General features: G+C 49.1%; 1 protein-coding gene across 1 annotated transcript in view; it reads left to right on the top strand.

The window, feature by feature from the left end:
• Positions 1-15,638, top strand: part of LOC105039179 (protease Do-like 9) — a 29,226-nt gene extending 13,588 nt beyond the window's left edge. The window contains exons 4-9 of the mRNA XM_010915237.4: positions 10,499-10,690; positions 12,496-12,728; positions 14,128-14,229; positions 14,393-14,443; positions 14,663-14,767; positions 15,179-15,638. Coding sequence (XP_010913539.1) covers positions 10,499-10,690; positions 12,496-12,728; positions 14,128-14,229; positions 14,393-14,443; positions 14,663-14,767; positions 15,179-15,277 — 782 coding nt within the window. The 3' untranslated portion in view covers positions 15,278-15,638. The remainder of the gene's footprint in view (positions 1-10,498; positions 10,691-12,495; positions 12,729-14,127; positions 14,230-14,392; positions 14,444-14,662; positions 14,768-15,178) is intronic.
• Positions 15,639-17,315: the final 1,677 nt, after the last annotated feature.

Raw genomic sequence — 17,315 nt, 5'->3', positions numbered from 1 at the left:
AAGGAAGACCCCACCGAACTCCTACGGGAGCCGGGCTCCACCCGCGACTTCTGCAGCAAGGGCTGATGGTGGCGAAACCCGGCGTCCAACAAGATCGGATGAAAGGAAAAAGCCCCTCAGCGGCACCTCCTCGCTTCTATGCAACCCCGCGAAAAGTGGGGGAGGGCCTCACTCTGAGAAGAGGAGAAAAATTAAAAAGAAGGATGACGAACTATGACGGGAACAGATGAAGGATGAACCGCACCAAAAAAAAAAAAAAAAAAGGATTTCGTCTCAACTGAAACGGGGGTTCCTACTGAACACCCCGGCCTCTGAAAAGACTTTCGACACGCTTAGGAAGACAACGACATCCCCGAAGTAATGCGGAGCCCGGACGGTCAAGCTCGGGCTTGCGGCCATGTACGACGAGAAAGGCGAGTTAACGCATCGACGACCGGGCACCCCCAACGACGTCTACACCAGACAGGTCAAACGACAAGAGAAGTTCGGCGAACGGCAATTTAGCGCAACGCGCGGACGAGGTAACACAAAACACCCTTTCATTCCATTTTCGATATACACGCTACAAAGCCCGGAAGGTCAAGGAAAGAAAGGCAAAACGACAAAAAGGGAAGTAAATACATGAAAAACAGAAAGACGAAAAGAGCTCTAAGAAGGCCCGGCTCCCTCCGACCTAGAATTATCTACTCCATCCCTTAACCAGGACTGCCTTAGATTCTCAATTTCTTCTTCTAGCTCTCTCCTTTTCTGCAGCGCGTCCTGGAGCGCCCGACGAAGTTGCTGGCTCTCGGCCTCCGCCTCTCGACGCCTCTTCCTCAAGACCTTGGATTCCGCCTCCGCGTTCGCGACGGCCCGCTGCTCGTACGCCAGTTGGATCTTCAGTTGTTGCAGCTCAGCTGTCTTTTCCCCGAGGGAGACAGAAATCCCTCAACGGTGCCTCTTAGGGTTTGGAGCTCATCAGAATCTCGGACGGAAGTAAGCTGTGCCCTGCTAGCCAGCTGCCTCTGGAGACGGACGACTTCGTCGGCCGCCGCCCTGAATCTCCCTTTATATTCTTCCACCTGCCTGCGCCAGCTAGCCCGATGCACGTCGTGGCTCACCTCGGCGTCCTGAAGCTGCTGCTGAAGGTCGGAGACCTTCGACCACTTCTGGTCGCCGTCGACCCGGGCCAAGAGTCGGGATGAATTTCCTTCCAGCTGGCCGATCTTCCCCTTCGCAGCTGACAGTTCCACCTTGAGGGCGCTGATCCTAGCGGCCTGGGCCCAAATTCGATCGCTGGCGCTCTTCTTGCATTCCTCGAGTTCCTTCGCGAAGTCCGCCTTCCTACGGCTATACTCCATGATCCCCTTCACGTGGAGATTCCGAAAGTGGGTGGCCTCAGCGGTGGCTTCAGAATGACCTTCTCTCAATCGGCGGAGCTTGCCTTCCATCTTCTTTAACTTCTTTGTCAGGTGAAGGACTTCCTTCTTCAGCCGTTGGATCGTCGATTTCGGCGGGACCCCCAGGGGCAGGGGGAGTGCTTCTGCAGGACACTGCCATCGGAAGGCAAAAGCGTCAAAACACGACTCATTGCAGGGAGGAGAACAGAGAGAAGGAGGGGGGGAGGAGAAGCCGTCCGCAACAAGAAATTCAACTTTATTGATTGGATGATTTTTGAAGACAAACAGAAAAGAAAAATTGCGACGAAATAAAGGTACAAGATCGGAGGTCTCAGACCTCGGGGGCGGGGGTTGGAGAACTCGGCGTTCCCGGCAAGAGGGCTGCGACGGCAGTGGCGGCTGGCGAGGGACCGGTCTCGTCTTCAGACTCCTCGCCTAGGAAGCTGAGGTCGAGCTCTGGAAATTTTCTGGCCACCTTCTCTTGGCAGAGCTCGAACCCCTTTATGAATGCTTCCTGGCCAAATTGGACCTTCAGGTCCCTCATCTCCGCGGAGGCCTTGAATTCCTCTATCGCAAGGGCTCTGGCCTCCGAGACTAGGACCGGAGTTTGCTCGACCAAGTTGGCGACCTCAGCGTCCGCCTTCCTCGCCGATTCCTCCAAGATCTGCCTCTCCTCCTCCCGGGCTCGCTTCTCTCTTTCCAGGGCCTCCTGGAGGGCGGCTACTTCGGCCGTCTTTGCTTGGAGGCGAGCAACCTCGGCCTGACAGCGTTCCTCCATCTGGAGGATGTCCCTCCTCGTGCGGCTCACCGCCTCGATATAGGCGAGGAGCTGGTGCCCAATCTGCAAGGGCGGCTAGGGAATTAGAACAAAGGCCGAATAGCCATGTAAATGAAGATCCGCTTACCTCAAGGAAGGACCCCAAAGAGTCCCAGGCCCGCTGCTCAGGATCGGCACGGTCGATCCTCTCAACGACGTCAGGCAGAATGCAGCCGTCGATCAGCCGCCTGATCAAGTCCCTATCGTTGAAGGGATTCTCCGACCCCTCTTCGGAGCAGAGGGACTCGTCCACAGCAGTTCGGCGGCTACTCACCCTGCGGGCCACCGATTTCCTTCTTTTCCCCACGGTGGGCGCCTCCGTAGAGCGGACTCCCGAAATGGGGGCCCCAGTCGGCGGACTCCTCGAGGAGGCCCAGGGAGTCGTTGGCTCGGCATCCGAGGGAATGTCGATGGCCGGGGCCACCTGGACGGGTGCAGCTAAGCTCGACTCCTCCGCCCTGGCCCTCTTCGCCGATCCGGAGGTCGCAGCGTCCTTTCTCTTGTGGGCCCTAAGGCCTCTGGCTAGCATCCGCGCTGCTTAGGCGTCCATTCCTAAAAAAAAAAAAAAAAAAAGAGAAAAAAAAGAGAAAAAGAGAGAGAGAAAAGGAAAGAAAAAAAAGAAGCAAACCAAGCAGTCAAAGAGCCAAAAAAAAAAAAAAAGAGAGAAGAAAAGAGAGAAGAAAGGGGAAGAAAGAAAGAAAGAAACAGAGGGGAAAGAGAGAGAGGAGGAAGAGGTAAAAAGAGAAAGGAGAAAGGCGTGAAAAGAGAAGATAAGGTAAAAGATGAATACTCGCTGGATCCTGGGGACTCAGGCCGATGTTGAAAAGAAATTGCTCCCTCAGAAGATTGGGAAGGGAAGGAGCGGAGTAAGCTAGAAGCTTCCGGGCAGTCTGGAGGTCATCCTCCCCCAGGCTGGGGGCCCGGCGGACAGAATCCCTCAGAGAGCCCCAAGGGGGCAGGCCCAGTCTCAAGGTCGGGCAGTGAACGAAGAGATATTTTCCCTTCCAATTGTGGATTGAAGAAGGGGCGCCTTTCAGCAACCCCTTCTTGCCGAACTGGGGGGAGAAGTACCACCAGTCCTTCGCCGAAGGATGGCGCTTGAAAGTATAGAAGTGCCTAAACAGGGAGAGGGACGGTTGGACCTCGACTACGTGGCAAAGGGAGAGAAATCCTATCAAAAACCTAAAAGAATTCGGGGCCACGGAAGCCAAGGAGATGTCTAAGAAGCGGAAGAGGGCAACAACAAAGGAAGGAAGCGGAAGCCGGAGTCCGGCACGGAACGCTTCCTGATACAGACAAAAACGACCAGATGGGGGGGTGCTGGCCCGGTCAGAAGGGCCAGGCAGCTCTAGGTCGTACTCCGGAGGAACTCCATACTGAACCCTTATCAGGAGGAGTTCCTCCGAGGTCAGGGAACATGGAATGGCGCCCGGTGCAAAAATCGGGCGGAGCCCAGCCCCAGACGCGGGTTCGTCTACAGAGCAGGGGACCTGGGGGTTTGAGGCGGAAGAGCTCCCGGAACTGCAGGGAGCGGAAGAGCCGGACGACATTTCGAGTAGTTTCGAAGGAGGGCTCTAAAGGTCCCTAAGAAGACGGACAGGATGGGGGACGAGAGGCCACAGGAAACTAACTCGGAGGGATGCAAAAAATAATGACAGAGAAGAAGTCCCTAGGCAGTGGGAAGAAGGTTGAAGGTGCTGGAACTAACCTATATCGCTCTGAGGGACCAGGGGGACGAAGACAGGGACGATTTGGAAGACACCTACGGCTCGAGAAGATGCCCACTGAAACAGGGCTCTCGCAGAGAAGGCAGACACTGATAGAAACTCTGGAACGGAATAGGACACCTAAAGGTGGGAGGACGGGTTTAAATAGACCCTGGGATCCGGCGCCATAATGATCACGAATCCCCCCAAGCTAGTCCGCATCCGGCACGTGTCCCGCTCCCCCTGGCAGGCGGCTAAAAGCGGCTGATGGATCAGCAGGGCCATTATGGCGCCGTACCTGGGCTAGTGTACCGGCGAGAATTTCGAAGGGTCCCTTCGTATCGCCCCGATCCGAAAAGACTCCAGCACGCGCGCATTTAATGCCAAAATATCTGGGGGCGGCAGTGCGCAGGATTCGAGGGGACGGTTTCGGCTGTGCCCATCTCTCTGTACTTCCTTCGTTCGAAATTCAAAATCGGAAGTAGGGGGACTGGTGTTGGGTATAAAATACCCACAGCCGAAGTCCTCAGCAGAATCAGCTCCAGGAGGACTCCGCCCGGACTCCTATGGGAGCCAGACTCCGCCAACAACCTCAACCGCAAGTAGACTCCGCCCGGACTTCTACAGGAGCCGGGCTCCGTCCTCAACATCAGCTGCCGGTAAGCCTTGTCCGGACTCCTACGGGAGCCGGACTTCGCCTTTAACTTTAATTGCAGGAAGACTCCGCCCAGACTCCACGGGAGCCGGGCTTCGTCCTCGACTCCAACGGCTGCAGACAGACTTCGTCCGGACTCCTACGGGAGCCGGACTCCGCCAACAACCTCAATCGCAAGTAGACTCCGCCCGGACTCCTACAGGAGCCGGGCTCCGTCCTTAACATCAGCTGCCGGTAAGCCTTGTCCGGACTCCTACGGGAGCCGGACTTCGCCTTTAACTTTAATTGCAGGAAGACTCCGCCCGGACTCCTACGGGGGCCGGGCTTCGTCCTCGACTCCAACGGCTGCAGACAGACTTCGTCCGGACTCCTACGGGAGCCGGACTCCGCCAACAACCTCAACCGCAAGTAGACTCCGTCCGGACTCCTACAGGAGCCGGGCTCCGTCCTCAACATCAGCTGCCGGTAAGCCTTGTCCGGACTCCTACGGGAGCCGGACTTCGTCTTTAACTTTAATTGCAGGAAGACTCCGCCCGGACTCCTACGGGAGCCGGGCTTCGTCCTCGACTCCAACGGCTGCAGACAGACTTCGTCCGGACTCCTACGGGAGTCGGACTCCGCCAACAACCTCAACCGCAAGTAGACTCCGCCCGGACTCCTACAGGAGCCGGGCTCCGTCCTCAACATCAGCTGCCGGTAAGCCTTGTCCGGACTCCTACGGAAGCCGGACTTCGCCTTTAACTTTAATTGCAGGAAGACTCCGCCCGGACTCCTACGGGGGCCGGGCTTCGTCCTCGACTCCAACGGCTGCAGACAGACTTCGTCTGGACTCCTACGGGAGCCGGACTCTGCCAACAACCTCAATCGCAAGTAGACTCCGCTCGAACTCCTACAGGAGCCGGGCTCCGTCTTCAACATCAGCTGCCGGTAAGCCTTGTCCGGACTCCTACGGGAGCCGGACTTCGCCTTTAACTTTAATTGCAGGAAGACTCCGCCCGGACTCCTACGGGAGTCGGGCTTCGTCCTCGACTCCAACGGCTGCAGACAGACTTCGTCCGGACTCCTACGGGAGCCGGACTCCGCCAACAACCTCAACCGCAAGTAGACTCCGCCCGGACTCCTACAGGAGCCGGGCTCCGTCTTCAACATCAGCTGCCGGTAAGCCTTGTCCGGACTCCTACGGGAGCCGGACTTCGCCTTTAACTTTAATTGCAGGAAGACTCCGCCCAGACTTCTACGGGAGCCGGGCTTCGTCCTCGACTCCAACGGCTGCAGACAGACTTCGTCCGGACTCCTACGGGAGCCGAACTCCGCCAACAACCTCAACCGCAAGTAGACTCCGCTCGGACTCCTACCGGAGCCGGGCTCTGCCCGCGACTTCAACTCCGAGAGGACCCCGCCCGGACTCCCACGGGAGCCGGGCTCCGTCGCCAACTTCGACTGCCGGTAAGATCCGTCCGGACTCCTACGGGAGCCGGACTTCGCACCTGATTTTGATTGCAGGGGACTCCATCCGGACTCCTACGGGAGCCGGGCTCCGCCAGCGACTTCAACTCCGAGAGGACTCCGCCCAGACTCCCACGGGAGCCGGGCTCCACCCACGACCCCAACCGCAAGGAGGACTCCGCCCGGACCCCTACGGGAGCCGGACTCCGACCGCTGCCGAACTTCAGCCGACGGATCTGCACTCCCTGGCAGGCCACAATAACGGCCACGATCCTGCTCCACTTCCTGCGGCGGATTCCGTGCAGCTCCATCACTCCCTGACAGGCCGCAGTAACGGTCGCAGCTCTGCTCCACTTCCTACGACGGATTCCGCGCAGCTCCACTACTCCCTGGCAGGCCACAATAACGGCCACGATCCTGCTCCACTTCCTGCGACGGATACCGTGCGATTCTCCCATCCGCCGGCAAGGTCGGCATGCGCTACTTCCACCGTCCCCGCAACAAATTTTACTGTCCCACCGTCGACGCCGACCGCTTCTGGTCCCTCAGCCCCGACGATATCAAGGATCCCGTCACAGCTTGTGACGACAGCTCTGCCCTCCTGATCGGTGCCACCCCGTCTTGCTACTCCGAAATTCTCAGACAGAACGCCTTTACCGGCGGTCCCCATTATTAAACCCCTGTTGTTGAAGGAATTCTTCCTCGAGCCCCCTTTGAAGTGATGGGGACCTTCAGCGGCCGCTCGATGACCGGAGGACTCGCAGACCGCTGTTCTCCTTGCCTTCCTCCAAGCCCTTGGCATTCTCTTGAGGATGGCCTCCGGGGTGGAGGGCCTAGCGGGGAAACCCCTTAGAGAGGAATCGGGGGGCTGAAGACGGCAAAGGCCGGCGCGGAGGACGCCCGGAGTTGTCAGGGGCACCGGGGGAGTGGCTGAGTAGCTAGGCTCTCAGACGAAGGAAAGGTGCCGTCCTTTAAGCGGAGTAAAGCCCCGAAGGAAGGGTAGGGGGTTTAAATAGGCAGCGGATCTTAGCGCAATTATGGTGGTGAGTGTCCCTAGACCAATCGGTGCTTACCACGTGTCCCGCGTGTCCCACTCGCCGCTATCGAGGATTGATTGTTCGCAAATTTCCATGACGCGACGTTTGGGATCACATCTCGGTGGGAGTTCCGAAAAGACCCTTCGGGTCGCCCTAATCGGAAAAAGGGCTCTAGCATGCGCGCATTAAATGCCGACATATCCGAGGACGGTTGCACCCGGACGTCAGGGGGAGAACTTCGGCTGCGACAACCTCTCCGTACTTCCTTCATTCGAAATTCAAACTCGGAAGTAGGGGGACTGGTGTTGGGTATAAAATACCCACAGCCGAAGCTCTCAGCGGGATTGACCCTTGCGGGCTCCGTCCACGACTCCAAGGGGGACTCCGCCCGAACTCCTACGGGAGTCGGGCTCCGCCCACGACTTCAACCGCAAGGAGGACTCCGCCCGGACTCCTACGGGAGCCGGGCTCCGTCGCCAACTTCAACTGCCGGTAAGCCCCGTCCGGACTCCTATGGAAGCCGGACTTCGCGTCTGACTTTAATTGCAGGAGGACTTCGCCCGGACTCCTACGGGAGCCGGGCTCCGTCCACGACTCCAAGGGGGACTCCGCCCGGACTCCTACGGGAGCCGGGCTCCGCCCACGACTTCAACTGCAAGGAGGACTCCGCCCGGACTCCTACGGGAGCCGGGCTCCGTCGCCAACTTCAACTGCCGGTAAGCTCCGTCCAGACTCCTACGGAAGCCGGACTTCGCGTCTGACTTTAATTGCAGGAGGACTCCGTCCGGACTCCTATGGGAGCCGGGCTCCGTCCACGACTCCAAGGGGGACTTTGTCCGGACTCCTACGGGAGCCGGGCTCCGCCCACGACTTCAACCGCAAGGAGGACTTCGCTCGGACTCCTACGGGAGTCGGGCTCCGTCGCCAACTTCAACTGCCGGTAAGCTCCGTTCGGACTCCTACGGAAGCCGGACTTCGCGCCTGACTTTAATTGCAGGAGGACTCCGCCCGGACTCCTACGGGAGCCGGGCTCCGTCCACGACTCCAAGGGGGACTCCGTCCGAACTCCTACGGGAGCCGGGCTCCGCCCACGACTTCAACCGCAAGGAGGACTCCGCCCGGACTCCTACGGGAGCCGGGCTCCGTCGCCAACTTCAACTGCCGGTAAGCTCCGTCCGGACTCCTACGGAAGCCGGATTTCGCGCCTGACTTTAATTGCAGGAGGACTCCGCCCGGACTCCTACGGGAGCCGAGCTCCGTCTACGACTCCAAGGGGGACTCCGCCCGGACTCCTACGGGAGCCGGGCTCTGCCCACGACTTCAACCGCAAGGAGGACTCCGTCCGGACTCCTACGGGAGTCAGGCTCCGTCGCCAACTTCAACTGTCGGTAAGCTCCGTCCGGACTCCTACGGAAGTCGGACTTCGCGCCTGACTTTAATTGCAGGACTCCGCCCGGACTCCTACGGGAGCCGGGCTCCGTCCACGACTCCAAGGGGGACTCCGCCCGGACTCCTACGGTAGCCGGGCTCCGCCCACGACTTCAACCGCAAGGAGGACTCCGCCCGGACTCCTACGGGAGCCGGGCTCCGTCGCCAACTTCAACTGCCGGTAAGCTCCGTCCGGACTTCCACGGGAGCCGGACTTCGCACCTGACCCCTATTGCTGGGAAGACTCCGCCCGGACTCCTACAGGAGTCGGACTCCTACGACCCCAACTGCAAGTAGACTGCGTCCGGACTCCTGCGGGAGTCGGACTCCGTCTTCTATTCCAACTGCAAGAAGACCTCGCTATCAGCTCCAACAGAACTTCGGCCGACAAGTCTGGACCCCTGACAGGCCGTATTAACGGCCACGATTCTGCTCCACTCCCTGCGGCGGATCCTGCGTGGCTCCATTACCCCCTGACAAGCCGTATTAACGGTCATGATTCTGCTCCACCCCCTACGGCGGATTCTGTGCGATTCCACCACTCTCTGACAAGTCACGACAGCGGACGCCGCTCCACTCCCCGTAACTGATTCCACGTGACGAGCCGCAGCGATAGCCACGATCCCGCTCCTCTACCCTCCGCAATAAATTCCTCCTGACTGTGGGCGGCTCACTACCAGACGGTTATGAACGTCGCTATCAGTCTGTTGCGCTCTCCGCCTATAAAAAGGGGGACCCCAGATACGTTATTCTATAAGCTCTCATCTTTCATCTAAAAACTCTGCTAAATTCTCCGTTCGAGCACTCCATTCTTGTTGAGGCAGAGAACTGACTTGAGCGTCGGAGGGTCTTGCCGGAGCAACCCCACCTCCGGTTTAGACTTCCTTTGCAGGTCCCGACGGCGACCGCGGCTTCCTCGACTCCAGCTTCTCCGGCGCGAGCGGATTTTTGCACCAACAGTATCGAATCCCTTGGAGTTGTCCACGCATACTTGTAATGGCTCCAAAGATATGCAATGCGAGAATATATCATTGATTGCTGATAAGTACTGTCATATGTGGCCGTCTTCATGTCTTAATGTGCTCGAAGTCTTGTATCCTTACAGATCAGTATTTATTTTCTTTTTATCTGGGAACAGAAATTATTACTATGCTTACCTAGTTGGCCTATCTGTGAGATGTAATTGATGAAAACCTAGATTTATAGTCATCCTTTTGAGGTGTAAAAGTAAACCCTCCTAGACTTTCATACCCTTTATAGTGTATCTGCATGGATAATGCCATATACAAGCTCAGTTGGAATTCCTTTCCATCAGAAAAAGGGAAAAAATGATGCCCATGAAAAAGGTCTGACAGCTGCTATCTACCATATGATCATGAGTTTGCTCTGGCTATCTGGCTTTATTGCTCTCTCCAGCATGGTTGTTCTCTTTGATCCTTCTACTTGCATTTAGGTCAATGATTCTGTTTCTTTTTGCTATTCAAATACCTAATGATTCAGTTTTTCATGAATTTATGAAGCACAATTAGATCAATTTGTAGTTTCTTTTTACTGCTTTTATCCTTATATGTGATCACTTCCTGATGTCTAGTCTACCGAGTAATGAGCAGCAAATGTGCTTCTTTAGGTAGAACTAAATACGTGCCTTGCTTTATCTGGTCTATGAAGTTGTATATTTCCGAACTTTAAATACGTATACATAATATGTTTACATATACTATACACATTATAAGTTGCCGTGGCCTATTGCAGTTGTACCCAATGTTGTGGTTCCATTTAATGGATTATTTTTATTTTGGCTTTCCTAAACCAAGATTCTAGCTTTATTATATGTTTATATTTTATGTCCATCTTCCTTCAATATTTCTTAGAGTGTATGCACAACTTGACATGAAGATGAGAATGTGTCACTTTGTTCCAACACCTGCACCAGACATCCAGGCTTTTACTTTCCCCTTTCTCTTTCTTTTGATCACCTGGAGTTCTTGGCAGACATTTATTTTGCTTACATAATTTTATTCTTATGACAGGATTCCCTATACTTGGGATTGAGTGGCAGAAGATGGAAAATCCTGATCTGCGGAAAGCAATGGGAATGATGCCTGACCAGAAGGGTGTGCGTGTAAGGAGAGTAGAGCCTACTGCACCAGAATCTGAGTTTATTAAACCATCTGATATCATCCTCAGCTTTGATGGTGTTGATATTGCTAATGATGGAACTGGTACTTGCAACTTCATGCTGAATTAAAGTAGCATTTAGGTTCAAATAATATATTTGAATTTTCTATTTAATATTTTTCCCCACTTGATTTGCTCTTACTGTGGAAACCTGTGATCTTTGACACACAATATTATTCATGTATGTTGCAAGGATAATAACTCCTTGCTTGTTTCTCTGAATATCATTGTTGCTAGCTAACTGGGTGATGGCAATTCAACTTTGCACCCGTGTATTAGTGTGCATCAGGTACTGGTGATGGAGGCATGTTAACTCACATAATAAAAATTTTTCTATCTGAAAAGAGTAAAATAAAGGGATTTGATAGTGCAGTTTTTTTTTTTTTATGCACTCGTTATCTCCCCTCTTTCCATGTATCCTCTTGTGAGTGCACAAATGTGGGTACATTATGTATGCATGTATTTGTGCATGCCTGCATGTGTGTATTTAAAAAATATTGCTTAGAATCCTGATGACTGCATCTGTTGGAAAAGAACTGTTAGTTTATCATCCTCCACAGATTTAAATATCAAATTACCCTTGGTAGTATGTTGACTGTTTAATTATTGGAGCTGTCCGAGCCTTCACTTGCATTATATTTATATTCCATAATCCATATTAAAACAAAGGACTGATCAATTTTCTCTTTTACACTCTTATTGTGTCTATTTGATACATTCTCTAGATTTATGAGGATTGTCATTGTTTAAAAATAGTCCATTGCGCAACTTAGGTTCTGTGGTGGTTGATGGACTTTAGAGCTGGGAAGTTGCTTTCTGGAGTGTGTGCTATGCAAGGCAATACTTTGAGTTGGTTGATTCAAAGTTAGAATAACTGTATCTTTTTATCTTCTTTCAACTTGATCTGGGGCAAATTTTTAGCACAATTTGTTATAACTAATCTTGCATTTTCTACCAAGTTCCATGGTGAAGTAAACAAAGCTTGTGAGCAATTTGTTAAAAATATGGTCTACCTTCACCGTTCGAAAATCGAGTCACCTACCTCAATTTTCAATAACATGATATCATGATTTACATGTGACACTTTCTAGGAAAACACTTTATATAGTTATTCATTTGTTATTGCTATTTTAAATGTAGTTTTATCATATACAATCGATAAATGTCTTCTTCATTGTGAACCGAATAATCTGGTGCCTTACCTTCCTCCATGCCAAGTTTAAGTGCAAGATTCATTCTTTGCACACAGGGTTTTCATTATCTGCCTTAGGCATAAGCCTTAGTGTTGAACTTTTAGTGACTAATTATAGACTATATTCAATTGCCCTTGCTGCATTGTTACATTGACTCAATTAAATATAAGCCTCCATATTTGAACTTTCTTTAAGGGCAATTTGCCCATCACCGGCACCTCTTACCCAAACATGTAATCAAGGTTTTAAATCCCATGGGACGAGACTGTCCCGACTTTTTTATGGAATAGGACGCGCCGCTATCCTGCCCCGTCCCAACATTTGGGACAAGGGATGTCCCAAGATATCCCGATTGGGATGCTGGGACATTAGCAGGATGCCCTGTCCTGACATATGAGATTATATCTCGTCTTGGTGTCCCACGGGACGTCTTGTTGGGACTTGAATCCTTGCATGTAACAATTTCCATTATTTTTCTCAAAAGAAATCACGATGGGTCTTGCATTCCTAATTAGCAGAACACTTGATGATGATTCTAAGCTTTTATTTTTGGTTCTAGGCATGCTAAAGGAGAATGACAGTATAGTGACTTTTCTCAAAAATTATTTCATTCTTGCCTATATGTTGCACTTACTGGTTTTTGTGTTGATCTTTAGTTCCTTTCAGGCATGGAGAACGCATTGGTTTTAGTTACCTTGTTTCTCAAAAGTACACTGGGGAGAATGCGGTGGTTAAAGTTTTACGGGAAAAGAAAGTTTATGAGTTTAACATAAAACTTGCAACTCACAAGAGGCTCATTCCAGCTCATATTAGGGGGAAGCCTCCTTCATATTACATAATTGCAGGCTTTGTCTTCGCTGCAATATCCGTTCCATATCTTCGTTCAGAGGTGCAAGAGAAATAGCTTCTTTCCATATTGTTACATTTTACATGAATAAAAATGAGAGGTATAAATAGATATATTTCGTCTCTCAATGCAATGTTGCATATGATATCTTGAATTATAATTTTTTCAAACATATCTGGTCATGTTCCTTTTGCGAGAACTGGTCCTTTTTTAGTCCCTTCGGTTGTAGGTTGGTATATAATTTTTTCAGTCTATGTATTGGTAAAGTTTCAATTACTTTATTCCCTTTTTCTGCAAGTTATATTTAACAATTATTAAAATAATAATGTGTAATTAGATAACATTGACTTGGAACCAAAACAGATAGTTTACACTTGCAGTTTAGCAGTTGTATCTCTCAGCCCTCTTTTAAAATTTCAGCAGTGATTTTTCAGAAACTTGTGTAGTTTCTACTTGTGTACACATCAGCTTACCATATCCATTGCTTGTCCATAATTATTTATGGCATATAATGAGTTGCCCAAATAGCTATAATAATTTGTGCATTGCTGCTCCTGTTGACTTCTTTCAGCCCTAGGATTATTTAGATGTTAATTGTGTTGATAGCAATATAGCTGAGTTATTTGTTAAGGCGAAACATCATAATCTGATAAATTTTTGGGGTACATCAAAGACTAAAATGTGAAACAATAAAAAAAGAGAGAAATTAAAGGATATTTGAAATACTTCTACTACTAGAAGTTCTTAAAATTTGAGTAATTTGTTGAATATTCCCCAAAAAAAATCATAGAAAGTCACAAGAAGTTCATGGACGTTATTTTTTTCCATTATTTCAGCCATGAAAAAAATATGAAAAGCTGAGGAATGATTGAGGATTTTTTTCCTTAAACTGGACATCATATATATATATATATATATATATATAACAATACTCTATAAAAGAGTAGTGGAGTGTTTCCAACTCAGTTTCTTAAATGAGTTTTGTTGGAATACTTCTTCATATTAAATTATGTTATTAATGTATGGTATTATTATATTCTTACAAATAAAGCCTATTTATATAGGTAGTTGAAAATACGAAGTGATCCTAAGAATTTGAATGAATATTATTTTACTATTTATATATAATTTTTTTTTTTCAATCTGATCAGATCTAGAAGAAAATTATGTTCGTACATCCAGCCCCGCGCAACGTGGGTCTTCGACTAGTTATTGTTAGTAGGATTAAACTTATAAATGCTTATCTTGCCTGATATAAGAGGGATCAAAAAATTATATATTGGTTTCCTGTAGCAATTTTGTGAATGATCATGTATTGGTTTCTTTCCTAGATGCATGCATTGGTTATCTTTTAGCACTTCTTGACAGTGACATCTTCAATGAGTTAATGCTCCCAAAATGCAGCCTTTTGTTATACTTACTAAAATTATTTATTCTTCAGTATGGGAAGGACTATGAATATGATGCACCTGTTAAATTGTTGGACAAACATTTACATTCAATGGCACAATCACATGATGAGCAACTAGTGGTGGTTTCCCAGGTTTGTAATTTCTTCCTATATTATTTATATTCCTTGTCAGAGTCTAGTTCACTCCTGTGCAATTGATGTATGTGTGTGTGTGTGTGTGTATTTGATTTGATAGCTTGGTTCCTAAATCCTGTAGTCTGGATAGTGATGCAGTTGTTCCTTCTGAACTTTACAGGTGCTTGTGGCAGATATAAATATTGGCTATGAAGATATTGTCAACACTCAGGTGATAATTTCTCAGAGAACAAAAACCTGACATTAGTATATACTTTCTGATTCCTTGAGGTTGATTTGGTGGAATAATGTCTGTGTGATTGCTTTTTTTTCTCAATTCATATTGATGAAATCTTCTCTAGTCAATCCTTATTTTAGTTAATGATTCTGCATATATTGTTAGTTCTTTAATGATTGTTAGGTCCTGACTACTTTTGGCCCATATTTGCAGGTACTCGCTTTCAATGGTAAACCAGTCAAGAATCTGAAAAGCCTGGCAACCATGGTAGAGAACTGTGATGAGGAGTTTTTGCGGTTTGATTTAGAGTACCAACAGGTATCTCTCTCTCTCTCTCCCTCTCCCGCCCCCCTCCTCCCCCTCCACCACCCCCCCTTCCCCCTGTTCTCTCCTTTCCCTCCCTGCAATACCTTTGTTGCAGCATTGGTTATCATTTTGAGGAATTTGATGGATATTTAAAGGGAACCGAGTAAATGAGTTCAGTTCACATGTTCTTGCCAAATAACTGGGGGTAGAGTCTTGTAGGATGGTGAAAACCTGAAAGCTTTTCATGGCAAAGGAGAAAGAAGGAATGCTGTTGAGTTCTTTCTCATGTCCTACATGCTACTTTGGTTTTCGAACCTTTATTCTTGTCAACGAAAATGCCAACGAAACTTGTCTTATAAACCCCTACAAGATTAATATCTGTTGGGAGAATGAATACTAACAATTTCTCTGTTCTGCTGACAGATTGTAGTCCTCCAGACAAAGACTGCAAAGGCTGCTACAAAGGACATCCTCCTCACACATTGTATACCCTCGGCCGTGTCTGATGATTTGAAGGCATGAAAAAGAAGCACCATGGAGAAGAACGCATCTTGCGGGCTTTTCCATGTTTCTCTTGTAAGAAGTTTCAAGTAAGCTAAGAAATCGGTTAGTAAGATGGTAAAAAAAAAAAACTCCATATTTCACGGATATCAAAGGCTCGCCTGTCTATCTCTAGGCATAAGTCAACTTGTAGTGTAGCAATTGTATTCTCGACAAGTTATAAACTACCGTATTTTGTGGTGTCATGCTAAGTTACTCCATGCAGTTCAGACGGTGTAGTATAAGAAGTGAATTATCTCAGTAGGGATTTTGGTTGTGATCCCAAGAGAGAGATTATCAGAGACTAGAGTTTCTTGGTATTAAGTTTTTTTGTTTTCTTTTATACTTTTAGTTCTTGGGCCTGTTGGTCCGCGTTTATTTATCAGCTGACAGAGAACATTTGCGTACCATGCATCTGCGTCGGAATTTCATCCATGGATGATCCACGTGCCAGGATCTCCCACATTTGAGGCCCTCATAAGGAATTTCAGCCCCTGAGCTAGATGTCGTGTACCCCCTCGAGGCTGCCTGGCACTTGTGGTGATTAACTTGAGAGCAAGAGGCCATACACTGCGCTTGATCCGGTGCTTGCTTCTGGTATCATCTCCAAATATGCTCCTGGGGGCCAAGCGTCTAGCTACCTACCGGTTGGCTGAAGCCATTTGTAATTTCCACTTGGAGTGTGCTTACGCTGGTCTAAAGCTTTCGTCTAAGCGAATAGGAACCAAATTCGCTCTTTAGAGGCTGTTTTCAATAAAACGAATGGCTCGGCGCCCATTGCCTGTTTAAAAAAATCTAACAGTTGTGTCATCCGAGGAAAGCAGAGAATTACTGTTGTAAACATAGTTGCAAGGACGAAACTGAAGAAGGATTCAGATGGAGGGAAAAGATCCAGAATTGGGAAAGAAGAGTTCTAACATTAAAGCAAATCAGAAACGAAAGGGAAAACAAAAAAAAGGGTTGAATATAAGTGACGTATAAAAACGACCGACGATGTGAGCATGTTGTTTTTCGTTTTGGGTGCCGGCAGCAAGGAGTTTATTATAAAATATTAGGCAGGCTCTTGGATGAATTGACTTGGCCTGAGGCCCGACCAGAGAACCAGACTCATTTGCATGTCCACCTAACATAACAGCAATGCACAGGCAACAGCTGATATCAGTAAAATATACGTGATTGTGTCATTAGATGAACGTGTCCGCAAATGAACACGTAATTGTGAACCGGAGGTTTTCGGCAATTTAGACGGTTCGCATTTCCTTACGTAGGTAGTTTCATAATGTACGACCATTTGGAAAGAGTGGGTGGATGGTCAAAAGCTCCTTCCTGCATTGGCACATTTAGCCTTGTACATTTACGGCACTCTTCGGGTTTCTTCAGTGCTTCCTGAAGTCAGTCCTACCCTCCTCGCCACGCTGTCCTGCTCCCGGTTGAATTTTCGGGGTATCGGGCATTCGCCACCCCCTTGTTACTGCACTTGTTTGGGCTATTCCTTTGTTGTAAAGCAATAATCTGGTGGTCACGTTTCCTTAGGAGAACGGGAAAAAAAACGGGTGGGGGGTTGCTTGTTATCCTCGCCACATGAACCGTACCCAAGTTACTTGCCGGTTTCCCGTCAGAAAGCTATCCTCCTTGTTTATTGTTTTACCTTTCTCTCGAAGTTACTGATTCGTTTCATGAATACTACCAGAATGCCTTTTGATGATTTTAATGCATGCCGTCTATTCCCTTGGTTAAGCTTCTTACGATCGAGTAACACTTCTAGGATTATGAGAATTGCAATGCGATTTATGGCAATGACGCGCCATGCATAGGATGCATCCTGACATGCATTACAGGCGGTACCCTGGTGGGAACTCGCTTCGTCTGCGTAGTAGACCGGGTTGATGCCATCCACTAATGGAGTGAAGGCGACCATCATGTTTCATTGGGATATTCATCCGAAATGGACATCTTATAATCTAATATCATCATGACTACTTCTTTAACTGGCTAATTGTTTTATATTACTCCACACAAA

The sequence above is a fragment of the Elaeis guineensis genome, chromosome 1, assembly GCF_000442705.2.
Source record: "Elaeis guineensis isolate ETL-2024a chromosome 1, EG11, whole genome shotgun sequence".
Classification (NCBI taxonomy): Eukaryota; Viridiplantae; Streptophyta; class Magnoliopsida; order Arecales; family Arecaceae; genus Elaeis; species Elaeis guineensis.
This window is presented reverse-complemented; position numbering and strand designations above follow the sequence as displayed.